The following is a 19,835-nucleotide window of genomic DNA, read 5'->3' on the forward strand; positions in this document are numbered from 1 at the left end:
CCACCGTGGCGATGGAAATTGGGATGGCTCCTAGAAACAGCCAGAGGCGTCCATTTCAAGCCATACCGGCCACCCCTGAGACACACTTCTAACTGGGTACCAATGACTGCAGCCAGCACTGTTTGGAAGGGCAATAGAGACTCACCCAGCTTCTGCTTGACCTCTTCTGTCAGCCAAGCCTGAGTGGACCAATCAGAAGGATGCCATCTTCCGCGAAGCAGAGGAAGAGGGGACCTGAGTAAGTGCACACACCCTGCCATCCACCAAAGGTCATTGGAGAGACTCTTTGCAGAAGAGGCGAGTGGCGTATGGTTTAACAAATAATAGATGTTCCTGCCCAAGAGGAGGATTCCCTGGCCAAATTTTGCAACAGGAAGGCTGGTCCAGGGTAGGACATATCGTTCAGGTCACTGATGGGCCCATGGTTTTGGTTTCTCCCTTGGGTGTGTGTTCTAATACCCCCTCCGCCCCCTACACTCCCCATCAGACACATCACACCGCAAATCAAATGCTCTGTGCATTTACCAGCATCTCCTCTCTTCCCAGAGACACTCATGAGGCAGGTGTCACTGCACTTGTGTGTCTGCTGACAAATGAGAAAACAAGTAAGCTTGTTCAAGGCCATGCAGCTAGTAAGCATAGGAAGTAAAGTGCAGGCTCTGATTTTCCAGCCATGAAGGACCGCAGCTTTTCACCAAGCCAACTTGTCCCTCACTGGGGAGAACATTTCTGAATGCTGCCTAATTTCACGGAGGCAGCCAACACCTACCTATGGTCATGATAGGTCCTGCCGAGAAAGATGATAAACAGGCATTCATTTCCCAGCATCATCCACAGCAGCACAAATGAGTTTCCATATCTTTGCGTTAAGTCGAGGGAGGAAAGTGGTACCCTCGGGAGGGAAACAGGAATGACACTAAAAGAAAGCAGCAACTTCAAGAACTCCAGCGCTGAATATTGCTTTGTGATCTCTGGAGTAGTGATACTGGCTCTGATAACCTTACAAAGTTCTTTGTGGAACTTGTTAAATCATAAAATCATCCCTTGCTTCTAGAACATAAAACAATGTCTTTTTATGTAAACACAACCTTGGGGAAGCAGCAGATAACTGCAGATCTTTTCAAGATATTTTTCTTCTGTCACACTGGGAACTATTCCCTCACTCTCCAATATGTTACATATTTGTAGAGAGGCTTCTCCCCATAAATATTAAATGCAAATCATAATGTAGAAGCTGAGAGCTCACTCAGCTTTCCTCTAATAATCCGTGGGAAATCCACCATTGGCCTTACACAAGTAGCCATAATCAAGTTCTAAAGAGAGATAGTTTGTGCTGGAAGGTAAGTTAAAACTTAGCATCCATTTATTGAGATTCATTAATATTAATATGTATTGAACTATACCCTACTAAGAGGATTTTATTGAACATACAATTTCCAAACATACTAATCACACAAAGCATAAACTCAAATATTCTTTTCTTCTTTTAATAATTATTGTGTAACATGAATAAGCATAGGCATTGTGGAGATACAAATATGTAAATAAGCCTTCACAAAACTTATAATGTCATTATCAAGAAAAAATATGCATCCATGAAAGTTAAATATCTATTATAAAGTTAAACAATAAGAGGACAGCAACACATGATGTCGTAAAAGAATATGGTGGCATGCCAGGTGAGCTGTACAGAAAGTCACTGGGGAGGAGTCAGCTGGATTGAGGAGTAATGAAGAAAGACATCACTGATGGAGAAAGGGGACAACTTGGTAAGAACTTGGCAAAGAGAGGAAATGAGAGTATTGTTTAAAAAACAAACATTTTTATGTAAGAGCCCCAATAAAAGTAAGAAATTTTTTAATGTTTTCTCTATACATTATACATTTGTGAGGGCTTATTTATATATTTGCAGCTTCACAATACCTATTGTAGCAAGAGGAGAGCAAATTAGAACAAAATGTTTATGTAGCGATATAGACTATCCTATGACTGTCCCTTCATGACCAATAAGCCCAGAATCTACTTTTCTACCAAGGGAGCACACAGTGTTCACCTAAGGGAGTGGCCGCGGTTACCAGCTCCTAATTTCCAGCCAGAACAAACAAGCGGTAAAACTCCCTGAGAAAAACAAAACACAACAAATATGCAACAGCAGTGTAAAGAGCCATAAAGCTTAGGGTGCAACATTCCGCGGGGCCCTTTAGAGACCACTAAGGGCATTGATCTTTCCATCGTGAAAACACAGTAAAACACAGCAGTGCCTACTCTAGTAAAAGAGAATCGGGACACGAAATGAAGGTCCAGGTCATGAAGTAGGTGAAAGGCCAGCAGTGTGTTTGACCTGACAGTCAAGGGAAGGAGTTACAGGAGTCATCAGAGTGACTGGACCCAAATAGCTACTGCTGAGAGGAATGCAGACCGCTAACAGTAGAAGCAGGGAGAGCCTCCTCCATTCAGCTGCACGATCTCTTTTGAAGCTGGCACCAGTCAAGGACTGAAGCCCCAGGGCAGGTGAAGTGCGCATGTGGAGAGATTAAGAGTTTGCAACCATGTTATGATAACAGGAGATAGGAAGAACTCTGAGGAAGGACAAAAATAAACAAAACAATGATCCTCGTGAAACCATCCGAGTCAGCAAATCTCATCTAGAAAAGGCCTAACCGAGAAGATTTTAAGTGGCAAGGGTCACACGACTTCACAACTACTCAATTAGTATGAAAGTAGCCATTGATAATAAACAAGTACGTGTCCCTGTGCTCCGATAGGGAGAAAGACAGAGCTTTCTACTACCGTAAAGCGGTCCAGTCTCGGAACCCCGCAGGGCAGTTCTGCCTTGTCCTGTAGGGTCTCTATGAGTCAGCATCTGCCATCCACTCAATGGCAGTGAGTTTGGGTTTTACCTCCAAAACAGGTGAAACCATTCATTCATGATTTAAAAACTCTCAGCCAGTGAGGAATAGAAGATAACTACCTCAACTCAATGAAAACACCTGCTTTTACCATTAATCATAATACCTACAGGTAACATTATACTTAATGGTAAAAAACTAAATACTTTTCTTCTATTGTCAGGAACAAGGCAAGGAGGTCTACTCTCTCGCTGTAATCTAACATAGTCGTGGATGTCCCAGACACTGTGATAAAGAGGGCAAAGGGAATAAAAGGCATGCATGCTAGAAAGGAAGAAACTAAACTCTATTGATGGACAACCCTGCTGTTTAGCTGGGGATAGGGGGGTGGGGGATGTCAAAGAATTAGAAAAAATACAAAACTCCTACAACTCAAAACCAGGAAGTTCACAAGGTCTGATGAATCTACAAAACCAAATCCTATTTCTATAAACGGCAATAAACGTGAACATGTGGAAACAGAAATCACAAACACAACCCCCTTTACAATCACACCAGAGAAAACAAAGTATTTAGGTATATGAACTTAACAAACAGGTACAAAACTATGCACTAAAAATATATACAATTCTACCAAAAAACACCTAAATAAATGAGAAGACATGCTGTAAAATTGTTAATTCTCCTTAAATTGATCTGTAAATTTAAGGCAATTTCTATCAAAATTCCAGCAAGATTTTTAAAGACATAGATGAGTTTATTCTGAAACTTATAGGAAAGGGACTCTCATAAAAATGAAAAGAGGATATTTAAAACAACCTTTAAAAACAAAGAATCAAATAAGAAGAATCACTCTACCCAGGATTAAAGCATACTATATTAACTACTTAGAAGCCCTGGTGGTGTAGTGGTTATACATTGGTTTGCGATCCTCATGGTCTCCAGTTCAAAACCACCAGTAACTCTATGGGAGAAAGACTGGGCTTTCTACTCCTGTAAACAGTTATAGTCTCAGAAACCCACAGGGGGTCACTATGAGTCATCATTGACTCAATGGCAGTGAGTTTTTAATTTTATACAATTACATGAAACTATGTAACTACAGTCATCAAGATAGTGGTATTGGCAAAGGGGTAGGTGGGCAGGTCAAGGTAAAAGAATAAAAACTCAAACTCACAGCCATCGAGTTAATATTGACTCATAGGGAACCCCTGTGGGTTTCTGAGACAGTAACTGCTTAGAAGAATAGAAAACCTGGTCTTTCTTCCACAGAGCTGCTGGTAGTTTTGAACTGCTGGCCATGTGGATCGCAGCCCAACACGTAGCTACGACACCACCAGGACTCCTTAAAAGAATGAAGAACCCATAAAAGACCCACACCAACAGTCTCAACTGATTTTGGACAAAGGTGTACAAGCAACTCAGTGGGGTAAGGAGCACACCAGATAATATGATCGCCATTTACACCCACTGCCATCCCGGCAAGTCAAACACACAGTGACCTTACATAGGGTTTCTAAGACAATGAATTCCTACGGGAGCAAATAGGCTGGCTCATCATCCTCCTGAGGAGTAGTGCTAGACTTGAACCACCAACCTTGTTCACCTGACAACACCACCAAGGACCCTTCTAACAATGCATAATATAACCTAGATCAGAATTTCACCTCCTCATGACTAAATAATATTCCATTGTACGTCTTACCACATTGCTTATTGACACTATTTCTTAGACATTCTGATAGATTGCTAGTGACATCTGGTTGCAGTTTTCGCTTTTATTTTCTTAATAGCTAATCACCTTCATGTGCTAATTAGTCACAGGTGGGGGGGAAACAAACTTCAATATAATCCTCACATCTTAAACAAAATCAACTCGTAAGGGATATGAATTTAAATATAAGGGGGAAACTGGGTAATGGGTGCACCAGATCTCTGTCACAATTTCTTACAACTCTATGTGAATTATAATTATCTCAGAATTTTAAAAATACCATAATTTAACAAAAAACACACAGAGAAAGTGACCCAGTAGACCAAATTTTCCCTACAGGCCAAACCCTGGTTTATAGTAAAGATGTTAACACTTTGTAGTCCAGTCGATCAGACATGACTAGATCATGACTTCATGTGCAAATGATGCTTAAGTACCAGAGCAAATAATACCATAATGAAGCCTGACTGTTGAGCTGTTTTCAGAAATCAATCTCCAAACATACTGGAGCATTCAATGGGCGTAAACTGGGATAAGGTGCTGGCATCTATCTATCTGAGCGTCTTATTTTCATACCCATCACCAAACCCCCTGTGTATGTATCAGCACAGAATCTACACTCCCCCATTTCCCATTGTGATCCAAACTCCCGGAGTTTGCTTCAACAAAATGTAGTACATATGCGCCGTAGAATATCATGTACACCATAGAATCTCATGCAACCATTAAAAAGGAGCACATTCTAGATTGATCGGTTGCCTTGGGAGTTTTACTGTGATGTACTGGAAGGAAAGCAAAATGCGGACAATTTTTCTGACCCATTTTTTATGAAACACCAAAATAAATAGCATGTTTGCATATGATTTTATGAATATGTACAAAGGTGCTGAAGAATGTTCTCTTGGTTTTGAGCATGGTGACTTTAGAGGATAAAAATTACTCAAAGCTCAGAGATAAAACTTTGAGTAAAGCACCAATAAAATCTAAGACTTAAACGATAAAGACCCTGAAGCAAAGAGGTGCCATCTGAGCAGAGACTGGGCGACATGGTGAGAAGAGAAACTAGAGCCCAATGTCAGAGTCTATTGGTTTCTTCATGATTAGTGTTAAAGGATCATAAGCTATGGCCCTTCCGGTCATGGTTCCGTATATGACACATTATGGTTCTACACTTTAGACACCTGTGTAATGAGAAGGGCATTCTCTGCTACGCTGATGGACAGGCATGGGTGGGACTGAGACCTGATCTTGATGGACGGTGTGGGCCAAACTACAGCCTTCCACCCTGGAGGCCATCTTTAAGACTCCCCTTTAGTACTGGGTGAATGAAGCCACCACACTCTTGGTGTTTCCTTGATGACATCCTTAAGACCCCATTGTAGTAGGGTGTTCCAGACCACACCCTTTGTTTCTCTTGGCTATACAATGGTGCCACCATACCTTTTACACACATCGCCTTACCTGGAAAGCCTCACCTCCATTTTCCTGTCTGAGCTTTGGTAGAAGCAAGAAGACCCGGTGTGGCGTTTGGTCATTTTCGGCTGCTGGTTCTGGACTCTGCATCTGGCTTGCCTCTGCTGGACCCTAAGCTTTTGAACTTAACACCACCCACCACCTGTGAGACATTTCCTCAAAATGTCACAAATTAGCAAATCACTGAATCCAGGGACATGGGGGAGTAAACTCAGGGGAGAAGTGGAGGAGAGTGGAGCAGAGTAGCATCTTGGAAGAGTGGGACATGTGGGACATCGTTAATCTCCAACTCCTTGGGACTAGTCCAGTATTGGTTCTTACAAAGGAAATGATTATCACAAACCATAAAGAGTAAACAACAGAAAGACTGCATTTAAATGTTTATCAACTTTATCAATCATGCTACACATAATAAAGGAAATGCATACAGAAAATTCTGGAAAAATAATTGCCAACTTACGGCTTAAATCCCACCACCATCCCAACTTGCACCTGGAATTCCGACCTATCTGCACATCTGTTCTTTAAATCGGGTGTGGATTTCCCCAAAGCCACGGCAGCAAGCAGCTCCTAACTTCCACCAGAAAATAATTATCCTTTCGTCCACATACAAATCTACGGAGCTTTTTAGTATGAACACGCTAAAGAAGAAATGTGTGTGTGTTTCTTTTTTAGAAAGATCTGAAATGCAGGCTCCTGCAGCCTCTTTTACATTCAGTCTGCTGAAGTTTCTACTCCTCCTGGCCTGCGGTTTCCCAGCAACCTGCATCAGGTGCAGGGAGAGACCCAGCTTGGCTTAGCCGGTTATCAGGCCGCTGCAGCCCGGCTGGAGGGAGTGCGGAGCTCTGCGCAGCGCTTCTGCAGGCCAGTGCCAGTGCGTGGCTCCGTGGCTCCGTGTGGGGGGAATGCTAAGTGGCTGGCCAGAAACCCCAGGGACTGGCCTGAGTTGCTGCAGAGGACTGGCTGCTAGATGACGTAGCTCTAAGGAGAGAGAAGGAAATGGGGGTTTTCGGCAATGCAGTGTTTTCTCCGGAGCTCTGTAGACAGCTGGCTACTCCATTGGGCAAACTCTTAATAAACATGGGATCCTGTTCATCTGCTAACTAGTGTACATTCCAGTTTTTATTTCAGATTTCATTTTTTCCCGCTGCAGAACTATGAACTCTCTCCAAGACTTTTATTTTTATGACTCTTGTCATCTGAGTATGATCTGTTAAAAGATCAGATATTTCAGTTGGCCTCAATTGGACAATGATTTTTAATTTTTCACTTCGTATTTGACCTAAACAAATAGCAATTTACTTAGAATTAAGATACAAATTAATTATTTTTATGCTGACAAAGAGGTAAAATGTAAATAATATAGAAAGGAAAATTCAACATGAATATTACCTTACCATGGTAACATTTTCAAAAGGATTCATTTAATATAGGTGCTCTGGGAAGACATTCTATGTTCCTAAATTTTCTCTCTCTCTCTCTCTCTCTCTCTTTTTTAATGTAATGATAATATATTCATTGAAACATACTGTCACTCTGCATTTCTTCCAGTTTCGCTAGAACCATTCTTTGCTGTATTGTAATGCAAATCAAATATACTTATACAACAAGCTGGTGGATCAGAAATATACCCTGCTGAGGAATACTGTAGATACTCACACAAAACGATACCAAAAGTCCTACAGAGATATTAAAGGAAGCATGCCTGTCTTTATGGAGGACATAAGTAGCCTTATGTCATATTTCACAGAAGAGGTCACAGCTGACCCCAAAGAGATGGTAGTGTCAAGGGAGCATCAAGCATTCGGCATGATGGCTCAAAGGAGTCAAATAGCTCACCTAATGGGAAGAGCGTTCTGACAGGAGAGCCAAGGACAACCACGTTACCCAGAAGTCTAAGCAACATAGCAGCCATCACCTGAGAGCTCTGGCTGTGCCAGCAAGGTACTGGAACCTGCCCAGGAGACCAGGAAACACAGAAGAAGGAAATAGCAAGCCCTGAGCACTGAGAAACGGCGACTGGAGACAAGCAATTCAACTGGAATGTAAGTGCAAATGGCCCCCAAGGCCATAGTTCCAGCGCCAACTCTAAAAGCAATCTAAGGCGACATGGTCTCAAAAGGCTACATTGAAGTTGCAGAAGCTAAGTACAGCCTTAAAAGATCCCCTAAGATTTTGATAGGCTGTAAGGAAGGAGGGAGCCCTAGTGGCAGTGACGTAGCTACACATCGGGCTGCTAACTGCAAAGTCAGCAGTTCCAAACCACAAGCTGATCCTCAGGAGAAAGATGAGGCTTTCTAATTCCATCAAGCGTTTCAGTCTCGGAAACCCACAGGGGCAGTTCTTCTGTGTCCTATAGAGCTGGCCTTGACTCAATGGCCATGAGCTTGGTTGTGTTTGTTTGTTTGGTTTTTCCTAAGGAAGGAGGAGTCCCTGGGTGGTACAAATAGTTAATGCGATTGGCTCTACTAATTGATTTTGGATCCACCAAGAGGCTGGCCTAGTGATTATTTATGAAAAATATGGGACGAAGAAAAAAAACACACCAAAAAACCATGGAACACAGTTCCATCTCCGTGAACCAGTATCCGTTTGACAGTCACAGGTGTGTTTGGTGTTTGCTATTATTGTTGTTGCTTTTCCCTGCTTAGGAGCTGGAGCCAAGAGGCAGGGTCACACGTCCTGAGTGCAGCTAGATAGCTGGGGCACTGAAGGCTCTCGCCCCAGGAAGGGCAGTGTGATCGCACAGACCACAGGGCATCGCTGTTCCCTAAGCAGCCATATGAAGAAATTCAAGTGTGATCGTGGTGCTCAGGATAGACTGGACAGGGAACATAAAGGCAGCGACATCAGGGAGGATACCAAAAAAGACCATGAAGAATCGAGACAATACATCAGAAGGGGTAGGCGAAACAAACAAAGATAAAAATCAAAGGTGAGTGTGACTGATATTGGGGGGTTGAGAGTACAGTAGCAACACTGGCAGAAATCAAAATGAAACTGTGTAGCCACTCCTTTGAAAGAAGACAAATGGGTGCATTTGTTTTAGAATTGAGTTGATGGGGTGTGGGGTTACAGCAGCGCATACAAAAGGGCTTCAGAAGGTTTGTGGGGAAATGAAATGGAAAGAAAATGGAATTTTTCCATGAACTGAAGCCCCTTCAGACTGTGACTAAATCAAACCCAACCCATTGCCCCGGTGCTGGTTCTAACTCATCATGACAGGTGTGCTCAATGAAGCAGACAGGCAGGTTGCTCTTCCACAGACCATGCAGTGGGTTTGTGTGGGAAACTGAACAGGGAAGAGAGTGTATGCTTGCCAAGTATCTACACTCATACGTTAGGGGGCCTGGGAGCCTGGGACTCCCGTGGAGGGAGACCTTCACGCTCATGCGTTGGAGATGCACTCCAGTCACGTTTTTCTAAGAAAAAATTATTCCCCACGATGTCCCCCGGTGACAATGCCAACTTCAAGGTGCTTGCAGACACATGGTCACTTACTAGATACACTTGAAGGTCAACTGCTTGAAGACTATCTGCCTAACATTATTTGCTATCAAAAGCAGTCAGACCATCTAGCCCTACTTCGGGCCCACTCCCTTCTAATAAGGATCATAGATTATTCCCCTAGGGAAGAGCTCAAAGACTCCGAAGATCAAGCCAGCTCAGAGACAACCAAGGTTGGCCTGCAGCCTTAGCTCTAGACCTCCCATCTTGTTACTTACGTCCCTTCCTGTCACATGTATGCCTCTAGCACCTCCGTTTCCTCTTGCGTGTGTACTCCTCCTAGCTTGTCCCCCTCGTGTTACATATATGCCTCTCATACAACCCCTTCCTGTTACATAAGTGCTTACCGTGGCTTGCATGCCCGAGATTATATAAGGCTGTGAGAGAATAAGGTACTGCCTCATTCTGGTTCGTCTCCATGGGAAAGGTGAGCCCTTACATGCCTTATCTCGTCTCATGAATGAATCCCTCAATGACACAACAGCCCCTTAGAACCCATCCGGATGTGGGGCTGGATACCTCAAGTTTGAACAGCCAGCCTTTTGGTTAGCAGCTGTGAACAAACCATTTCCACCACACAGGGGCCTACACATCCTATAAGTCCTTGGAAATGGAAAGCTCAAACTTTCACATGATGGCATCAGGGACCATCCAGAGAGAGGTGGTTGAAACCACAGAAGTACCAAGTCACGCCCTAGAACAGTGCTTCTCAACCTTCCTAGTGCCATGACCCTTTCATACAGTTCCTCATGTTGTGGTGACCCCCAACCATAAAATTACTTTTGTTGCTATTTCATCACAGTAATTTGGCTACTTTTATGAATCGTACTGTAAATATCCGATGTGCAGGATGCATTTTCATTGTTACAACTGTAACATAATTAAATCATATGATTCATCACAAAACAATATGTAGTCATATACTATGAAATATTGATTTCTAATGAAATGTTGTCTTGAAGCATAGTAGCACGGGTAACTTTCTTCACTCCGGGTACTCCTTTGTGGGCGTATCTGCATGTGAGCAGACCTGCCTGGAGACAGATAGAGGAGCCGTGTCTTGGTTCCTAACACCATTGGAAATATGTGTCATCCGGTCTTAGGTGACCACTGTGAAAGGGTTGTTTGACACACACCCCGGGGGGTTGCGACCCACAGGTTGAGAACTGCTGCCCTAGTAGGAGGGCAGAAAGAGTAGAGCCAGAGGCTGAAGAGAGCAGAGCACCAAATGCCAACTGACTGATTCAAAGATAAGGCCGCTGTCAGACACACCCAGACTCTTACCAGATTTTAGTGGAAATTTGGTAGGGAGGTAGGTTGAATTGCCATGATAGAATTGCTGTACAATGGCTAGCCCACAGCTCCATAAAAATGTGACACGCTTAAACTTTGGGGGAGCATGGTAATAACTCAGTTCTGCACAGCCAAGCCTGGTCTGACTCAGTGGGCTGCAGGAAGGAGAAAGAAAGTGGGAAGTAAAAAGATGGTCGCCGTGTAACAGGGTGGAGCGACGCCCGATTCTTTAAGCGAGGTCCGCTTCTTTTCCTTCGACCTTTCTGTTTGGCTACAGAAACTCTGATGAGACAGGAAAAGGCAGCAATGAAACACCCAAACAATGGCAAGCCAAAGCCCCCAAATTCCTACCTATTTCTTCCAGACACACATCCTCCATTTATAGAAAATGGATCATGTGCTCTGGTGGCATTGTGGGTGGACAGTTGGGCTGCTAACCACAAAGCTGGTGGGTCAAAGTGCACTACGGGAGAAAGACGTGGCAAGCTGCCCTGTGAAGACTTACCTCCGATTGAAACCCTTTAGGACAGTTCTATTTTATCCTATAGGATCAGTATGATTCAGAATTCACTTAATGGCAGGGGGTATATATGTGAATGTACCGTAATATGTACTACAACATATGTGTATGTCTATTATATATGACACTGCTCAGAGGGGCCCATGCCTTACAAAGAGCTCAAAATGCAACATACTTTATAGTCATTCAACAAATCTTTATTGTAAGCCTACTTACATTAACCAAACTCGGCATGACATCAACAAATCATTACTGAGGGCCTGGTGTGAGCAGGGTCCTTTGTAAAGGGCCACGAACTAGAGGGTAAAATAAGGAGTGAACTTGGCCAAATATGGGCCCTTCAAGGAGCTCACAGTCAAACTGGGGAAATAAGACATCAATTTGGTAAATTAGCAATGAAACATTTCAGTAGCAGTGCAAGGCACTGATAGAAAGGTTCATAAAACAGTGCCTCAGTATTTGTTCCAGGAGCCCTGGTGGTGTCGTGGGTTACACGCTGGGCTGCTAACCACAAGGTCCGCAGTTTGAAACCACCACCTACTCCAAGGGGTAGAAAAGAGGCTTCCTACTCCACAAAGAGTAGTAGTCTCAGAAACTTACAGGAGCAGTTATACCCTGTCCTCTAGGGTCCCTAGGAGTTGACATCAACTCTTGGTGGCAGTGGATGGTGGCAAGTGATTGTCCAGTAGAGAAGAAACGGCAAGAGCTAAAAGGGGTGAGTTTATGGGAGAAAGGGAACTCAAGGAACGGGTAGAATAAGGATATGTGGAGAAGATGAGTTAACATATTATGGCTTACCTAAGCAGGCATTTAATAACTATTTAATGAATTAGTACAAGAACAGAGAAGGGCGTGGATTCCACTGGAGCATAATTGGGTGAGCAACTGAAAAGGCAGAGCAGTGCAATGTACCTTGGCTAAAAGAGGGAGTCCACACGGGCACCGTGGGAAAGAAGGATGGGGAGGTGGGTAAAGGTTGGCTCCAGTGAGCCCATGATGTGGAGCCCGGGATGCTTTATGAAGAGGTACTTCAGAGACACACTGAGAACTTCTGGAACAGGGATAAAATAACCAAAGGGCTTTGGGCAGAATTCAAAGAGGAGATATAACAGTGCCGTGTCCTAGAACTTGGAAATTAATCACACATTGGGGGAAATTCTCTAAAAGGAAAAATGTTTTCTATCATTTTCTTTTAAAACTCTATATATGTCAGTCAAAATAAAAGAAATACACATAATGCCTTCTACACAATGGTGGAAGGAATTTGTCCCCAAAGATCTCTTCTTTGTATAAATGATGCCACCACAATTGATGCTTCAATAAAAAATGAATATTTATGAAATGTAAAATGACTTGGATTAACTTATTCCAATTCCACCCTCTAAATTTAGATTTTTAAATCACACCAAAATGTAGATTTTGATTATAAAAGCAAAAGCAAGTGGAAATCAAGAACCTACTTGACAAGAAAAAGAGAGGGAATTTTTAAGAAAGCACACAAACTTTAAATAGGTATGACAAAAGATGATAGAAAGGTGGTCAATTAGACTAAGAGATCATATTCAATTTGGGTTATTTAATTCAATAATGCAGTCACATTATAAGAATCAAATGGTATTTTTTTAAAAAGCATAAACTCTCCTACGTAGGTATCCTTCGTCATCTGATTGCACACGCTTCTCCCCTGTTATTTGTTTCTTAGTTATCCTTTCAATGTTCCTTTATTCATGAAAACTACTCTCCTAGCCCTGCTCACACAAGGAACCCTGGTGGCCAAGTGGTTAAGCATATGACTACTAACCAAAAGGTTAGTGGTTTGAATCCACCAGCCGCTCTGTGGGAGAAACGGGGCAGTTTGCTTTTGGAAACAGGTAGCAGGTTTGGCAACACTGTCCAGCAGCTCTCCTCTGCCGGGTAGGCTCACTCTGAGGTGGAATCGACATGGTGGCAGTGGGTCATTCACACAAAAGTTAGCAGATTGTGTCCACTGTTCTAGGGAGTCACTGTTCCTTAGGGAGCCATGATAAACACGTGGCCACCAATTGAAAGATCAGTGGCTCGAACCCACCAGCCACTCCACAGGAGAACAATGTGACAAACTGCTTCCTCAAAACTTACAGCCTGGGAAGCCTTAGAAGGTCAACTGTTCGAAGCCATCAGCCACAAAGCTGTAGCAGTCTGCTTCTGCCAACAGATTTACACCCTGGGGGCCCTTGGGGTAATTCTGTGATGTCCTATAAGTAGAGTCCACTCAATGGCAATGGACTTGAGATTTTTGAGTTTCAAACCGTGTTTTTTTTTTTCACTCAACACTGTCATCTTGGCAACCTCTCCATATCCATTCATATATATTTTCCTCGTTCTTTGCTACAGCTGCATATTCTTCTGTGAAGATGAACTACAATTTCTTTAACTAGCCCCTATTCACGGGCATTTGGGTTGCTTCCAATCTTTTGCTATTGCAAACAAAGCTTCAGCGAATAATCTGGTACAATCATCAGTTGGCCTGCATGTAAGTATAGCTGTAAATTGAAGTCCCAGAAATTGAATTCCTGGGTCAAAAGATATGTGCATTTAACTTTCTGATAGATATTGCCAAATTGCCTTCCATAAAAAGCTGAGCCAATTTACACTCTTGCTTAAGGATTTGCCAAAAGAGTTTATCATCTAACTTCTGGATTTTTGCCAACCTGTGGGAGGGGGGAACAAAAGGTATTTGCATTCCCCTTACTATGAGTGAAGTAGAGCATCTTTTAAAATAGATGTAAAGAGCCCATTGTCCTTCCTTTTCTGTAACCTGCCCGTGCCCTTTTTCTGTTTCTCTAACAGGTGTCAATGTTTTTATCATGAATTCCTAGGAGTTTTTATATCTTTGAGAAATCAGTCATTTACTGAAGAGGTGAGCTGCAAACATTTATCCCAATTTATCTATTGATTTTGTGATTTGCGCCATATATGAGATGCCATCTTCATATAATCTAATGTATCAATACTTTCACACTTGGAAGTGTTAAATGATGGATAGCAACGCTTTTCCCACACCAAGCTTATAAATGAATTCTCTCTTGCTCAGACTTGGCTCATTTCACTTTTTACATTTAACTAAGTAGAATCGTGATCACAGTCTCTAGAGACAGCTGACTCCTCAGTTCACATCCCGGCTCCACCACTTATTAGCTGTGTAGCCTTGGATAGGTCACCTAACCTCTCTGGGCCTCCCTTTCCACATGTGTACATTGGGGGTAATAAGTATTACCTCATAAGGTCATTATGAGGATTAAGTGTACTAGTTAATGTAATTACTATAATACCTGGCTCAGTGAGTGCTCAATAAGTGCTCAGTGTGAGTTATCACCATATATTCTGTTTAGAATTTATCCTGGTCTAAGGAGTTAAAGTGAAGCTACAACTGTGCTTTATTCTATACGGCTATTCACTAGTCTCAATACCGCTTATTGAATATTCCATCCTTTCCCTCACTGATTTAAGATATTACCTTTACATGTGCTCCATTCCTATATGTATTTAAGAGTTTCTGGTCTTTCTATTCTGTTTCATTATTCTGCCTCCTTGTGTACAATATCATATCATTTATTAACTATGAAACTTTACTTCTATTAACTAGGAGGGATGTGTGTTAGTCTGTGTAGACTAGAGAAACAAATCCATGGACACACGTATGTGTATAAGAAAAAGTTATATACAAGAGCAAATGGACATTGAGAAAACATCCCAGCCCAGTCCAGATCAAGTCCATAAGTCTGATAATAGCTCATATGTCTGATCCCAATCTGTAAAGTCCTCTTGAGACTCACAAAACACATGCAATGATGCTGAATGCAGAAGATCACAGGCCAGTGGGTGGGAAGTCTTTAGAGCCAATGTCATTGGAAACATCTCAGTGCTGGCAGGGGTCTCTCTGTGGCTTCTCTGGCTTCCAAAGTCTGGTTGCATCCAGGTGGCTGGTCTTCTGCAATGTGACCCCGGGAGTGACAGAGTGTGTCTCCTGCCGCCAAGAAGGAATTCCCAGATTTCCCAGAATTCTCAGCAGAAGACCATGCCCACAGAAATCTCATTGGCTATCTCCAGATTGACAGCCTAGACTCCTCCCCTACACTCTTAATTCTTAAACTGACACCAGATTAGGTGACTACCACAGGATGATTCTCTCTTTACTCTTCTTTCACAGAGCAGTATATGTAACTATGTTTATTTTCCTATTTTAAATTAGCACGTCTAATCTAAAACAAAACAAAACACCTTTATTTTTTTGTTAAAATCCCCAGTTCATAAATTCACCTAGGGAGAACTGGGCCAAGAAACAATATGTCTAGATCTTTCAACTGTGTCATTCATTGGGTGTCTTAAAGATTGCTTCACATAAGTCCCTCTAGCAATTGCCCACCAATTCCCTTCAACAAAAATAAATTCCTCTTTTCCCTCAGGCGCAAAGTCCTTAGAGTATTTCTTTGTACTCAAGCACTGCAATAAAGTGGGAACATCCATCCCCTCATAAGACAAAGCCAATGTCATCCCAAGCAGCTTCAAATGAGGCAGTTGGGTCCAGGTTTTATTTTTCTCCAGGTTTAGTTTTAACCAACCACCCACAGTAGGCCTATTCATGTTTTGATCTGCCTTAGGTAGACTGGGAGAAAATAAACTTTAAAGAGTTTGAATCCTACAATCTTGTAAAGTGCAAATCAACCACTTTGCTAGTGGTACTACCTGCTTATAACTGGGTAGGAGGCACCCTGGTGGTATAATGGATACAAGTTGGGTTGCTAACTAAAAAGTCAGCAGTTCAAAACCCCCAGCCTGATCCTCAGGAGAAAGGTGTTCTAACCCCATAAAGCAAGATGGTATCAGAAATCCCCAGGGGCATTTCTCCCTTGTCCTGTAAGGTTGCTGTAAGTCTGAATTGCCTTGGTAGCAGTCCATTTACTTTTTGGTTTTATTCTTGAACAGAAGTTTCCTCAAGAATACAAAAAAAAAAAAAGCAAAAATATCAGATAAAAATAAATAAGAATACCCTAACACTAAAGTATTTAGTAAGAGTGCACAACTGTGACAGCACTAAGCAAAACACACTAAATAGACAGGCTTTGTCTCCTAATATCACAAGCATCTGGGATATGTCACACCATTTTTGGGAGCATCAAGGTGCAAGTAAAAATCGAGATGTTGCTGTCACTATAAGGTCCCACCGTGTAGGTGACCCTCGATACAATAAGAGCACTGCCCAATCCTATACTGTCTTCTCAATCTTACCGATGTGGCTGTGATTGAAGCCATTGCTGCAGCTGTGTCAAGCCAACTCCTTCAGGTTCTTCCTCTCTTTTGCCCCAACCAAGCACAATATCCTTTCTCCAGGGGCTGAGCCCTCCTGACGTCATGCCCAAATACGTAAGGAAAAGTCTCACCCCCTCACTTCTCAGGGACATTCTGGAGCAGGTTTTCCTCCATCTGGCAGTGCATAGTACATTCACTGCTTTTGCCAACACGACAGTGCAATACAAACACACCACCAACTGTTGGTCAGTTTGTTGCACTGTGGTGGCTTATGTGATGCTGGAAGCTCTGTCACCAGAATTTCAGGTATCAATAGGGTCAACCATGGTAGACAGGCTTCGTGACAGCATCCAGACTAAGACAGACTCGGAAGAAGAATTTGGTTATCTACTTCCGAAAACCTCATGAACAGCAGTAGGAAAGTTTGCCTGTGGAGTCCTTCAGTATTTCAAGGAGAGGCTTGATTATTTCCCTTCAGTTCTTTCAGCTTTTGTGTTCTTCTTTTTGGAATCCTTAATTCCAAGTCTTTGAAGACTTCTACTTTGTCTTCTTGAATTGCCCTTTGAAATGTCCTATTCAGCTCGTTGACATCATCGTTTCTTTCTTTTGTCTTCGGTACTCATTGTTCAACAGCAAGTTTTGTATACTCTTCTGACATCATTTTGGTCTTTCCTGTCTCTTCTCTTCGTAGTGACAGATGCTCAAAAGGCACTCCATGCTGCAAGCCAGCTTCCTGCCCAAAGGCACTCAGCTGTACCCAAGCCATGGGCCAGAAAGCCTCCACCCTCCGACTCTCCTTACCCTATTCTGACATCAACGGTCTCTCCCACAGCATCGAGGCAATTGTTCTGGAGGCAATTAGCCACACGTTTCTTCCATATTCTCCTCCTGTTCCTGACTCTCATTCTTCCTGCTGTTACAGGTGAATTAAATTTTAAAAATCCACTGCCATTGAGTCAGTTCAGATTCACATGGAGGTTTTCTCAGGACAGGCTGGTGGGTTTGAACCACCGACTTTGCAGTCAGCAATCCAACACTTACTTGACAGAGGCACTCGGCCTCTATAGGTGAACCCTACCTAATGCCACAGTCTATTCTGAATCATAACAATCCTATATTGGATTTCCAAGGCTGTAAATTTTACAGGGGCAGACAGCCTTAGTTTTGTCCCACCAAAATGAGGCCTGATTATTATGCTGTTGATAGCTGCTTGCAAGCATTTAAGAGTTGGCATGTACAGCTGAATAATTAACCGGTCTTCCTTGTGGGTATATATTCTCCGACTGCACTGTACTTCAGGGCAGATCTTGAAATGGTCTTTTTGACACCCAGGTATAATAGTGGGTCACCAGTTGGGCTGCCAACCACAAGGTTAGCAGTTAGAGCCCACCAGCCACTCCAAGGGAGAAAGACGAGGCTGTCTGCTCCCTTAAAGACAGCAGCCTCAGAAACCCTATGAGGCGCTTTTCCTCTCTCCTATGGGGTCACTATAAATCCAAATCGACTTAATGGCAGTGGGTTTGGGGCTTGTTCATAAGGTACTCCTACTCACAGGTAGTGTGGTTGGGCAGATGGGCAGAGCTGTGTTGGCAGAGCTCGGATGGGCAAGAGCTGTGTTGTGGTAGGCGTCTGCGACCGAAATGGAGAGTATGCTTTTTAAGGCTTCTCTAACATTCAGCATGTCTTGCAAACTTCCCTACAGAGCTCCCAAGGTATACAATCTTTACAGAAGCAGAATGCCCAACTTCCCCCGCGGAGGAGCTACAGGTCCACCACCGGCCTGTCCTTGGCAGCTTAGCGCTTTAACTACTGTCCAAATCAGTTCGTGGGCAGCGGGCAAGAACTTTGTTATTTTTCTAGATATGTGTGATTTCTGAAAGCATTGCCTGGATTAGTGATGGCAGGGCGGGGCTGGGGGAGAGGGGACGGCAGGGGAAAGTTTGAAATCCTACTCGGAAATGTCACCTTCGCACCACTGATCCACACTAGTCCACCCCAACTAGGAACCCCGACGTTCCTTTCGGCCGGCTAGGGTAACCAGGCTAACCGGCTGCAGATCATTCCAGCAGCGCCAGCATGGAACTGCGATACAACGTCAGCCCTTTTCATCCTCTGGATCCTCCCTGCGAAGCCTGTCCCCTCGGCACCACCGCTGTGCAGCAAGTGGGCAGAAACTGCGCCCCGGGCAAAAGAGAAAAGAAAGTGGGGGACGGGAAGGGGAGCGGTACACAATGGAGGCGCCCAACCGGCAGTAAGGGCGGGAAAATCGGTCCGTGCTTCTCCAATGCAACCTTTGGAGCCGCCCCAGGTTATATCAACACACTAGATTCCTGCAGCGTCTTCTGTCTGGTTTTACTTTGGGCAAAGTGTAAACGCACCGGGCCCGGCCTGCTCTCTCCCTCCGGCGCGGGCGCCTCATCGCGCGTGCGCGGACCCCCAGGTTCAGGAGCAGACCTCGGCGGCTCCCGCCTTCCTCCCGACCTGAGGGAGCAGCCCCCGCCGCCGGGGCTGGTGCGCTTGCGCAGGAGCGCCGCCCTCGCCTTTCGCGCGTGCTCTCATCCTTACCCGCAACTTGCATTGGCTCCTTCCGCCCGGGCAGGGCCTCCTCGGCGCTGAGCACTTTCGATGCAGAGTCGCTCATTGTTGACGCAGGAACAAAGCTGCGGAACAGCTGCCAAACCCTCCGAGCGGCCGAGAGCATGGGCGGAGCGCTAGGCCGGGGTCGCCGCCTGGGAGGCACACGGGCGCGGCTCGCGCGGAACTGCTGCCTGCTGAAACCGAGATGGGTTTTGGTGGCGGCTGCTGGCTGCAGCGCGCGACCGGCGTGCACTGGGTCTGGCCGCGAGCGCTCTCGATTGTGCAAAGTTACCGCCCAGGAATAGAGGTTACCTAAGCAAGACCTGCTGTTGGCCTGTCCTTTCCCTTAGGGTGCATGGTCATGGTGGCACCAAGCCAGCTTTGGGGCTCACTGCTAAGGACAAAGTTCTCAGCCAAAGAGCAGCTGTACTAATTATTAAGTCCAGGGACGAAGACTCAGAAAATAAGATTGTCCCGCCCGTGAGTTAAGAATGTCATATTAAAGCGCTGCACAATCACCATCTCCTTGGGAACTGTGGAATGTGTATGCTTCCATTGGAGCCGTAATAAGTTACTAAAATAATTAGCATTTAGTCAAAGTGAAAACGAATCA

At 44.0% G+C, this 19,835-nt stretch overlaps 1 protein-coding gene across 1 annotated transcript in view; it reads right to left on the minus strand.

The window, feature by feature from the left end:
* The window catches only part of MSRA (methionine sulfoxide reductase A), a 563,445-nt gene extending 543,998 nt beyond the window's left edge, over positions 1–19,447 (minus strand). Inside the window, exon 1 of the mRNA XM_075556441.1 lies at positions 19,211–19,447. Coding sequence (XP_075412556.1) covers positions 19,211–19,346 — 136 coding nt within the window. The 5' untranslated portion in view covers positions 19,347–19,447. The remainder of the gene's footprint in view (positions 1–19,210) is intronic.
* Between the last annotated feature and the right edge of the window lie 388 nt (positions 19,448–19,835).

Source organism: Tenrec ecaudatus, chromosome 8, assembly GCF_050624435.1.
Source record: "Tenrec ecaudatus isolate mTenEca1 chromosome 8, mTenEca1.hap1, whole genome shotgun sequence".
Lineage (NCBI taxonomy): Eukaryota > Metazoa > Chordata > Mammalia > Afrosoricida > Tenrecidae > Tenrec > Tenrec ecaudatus.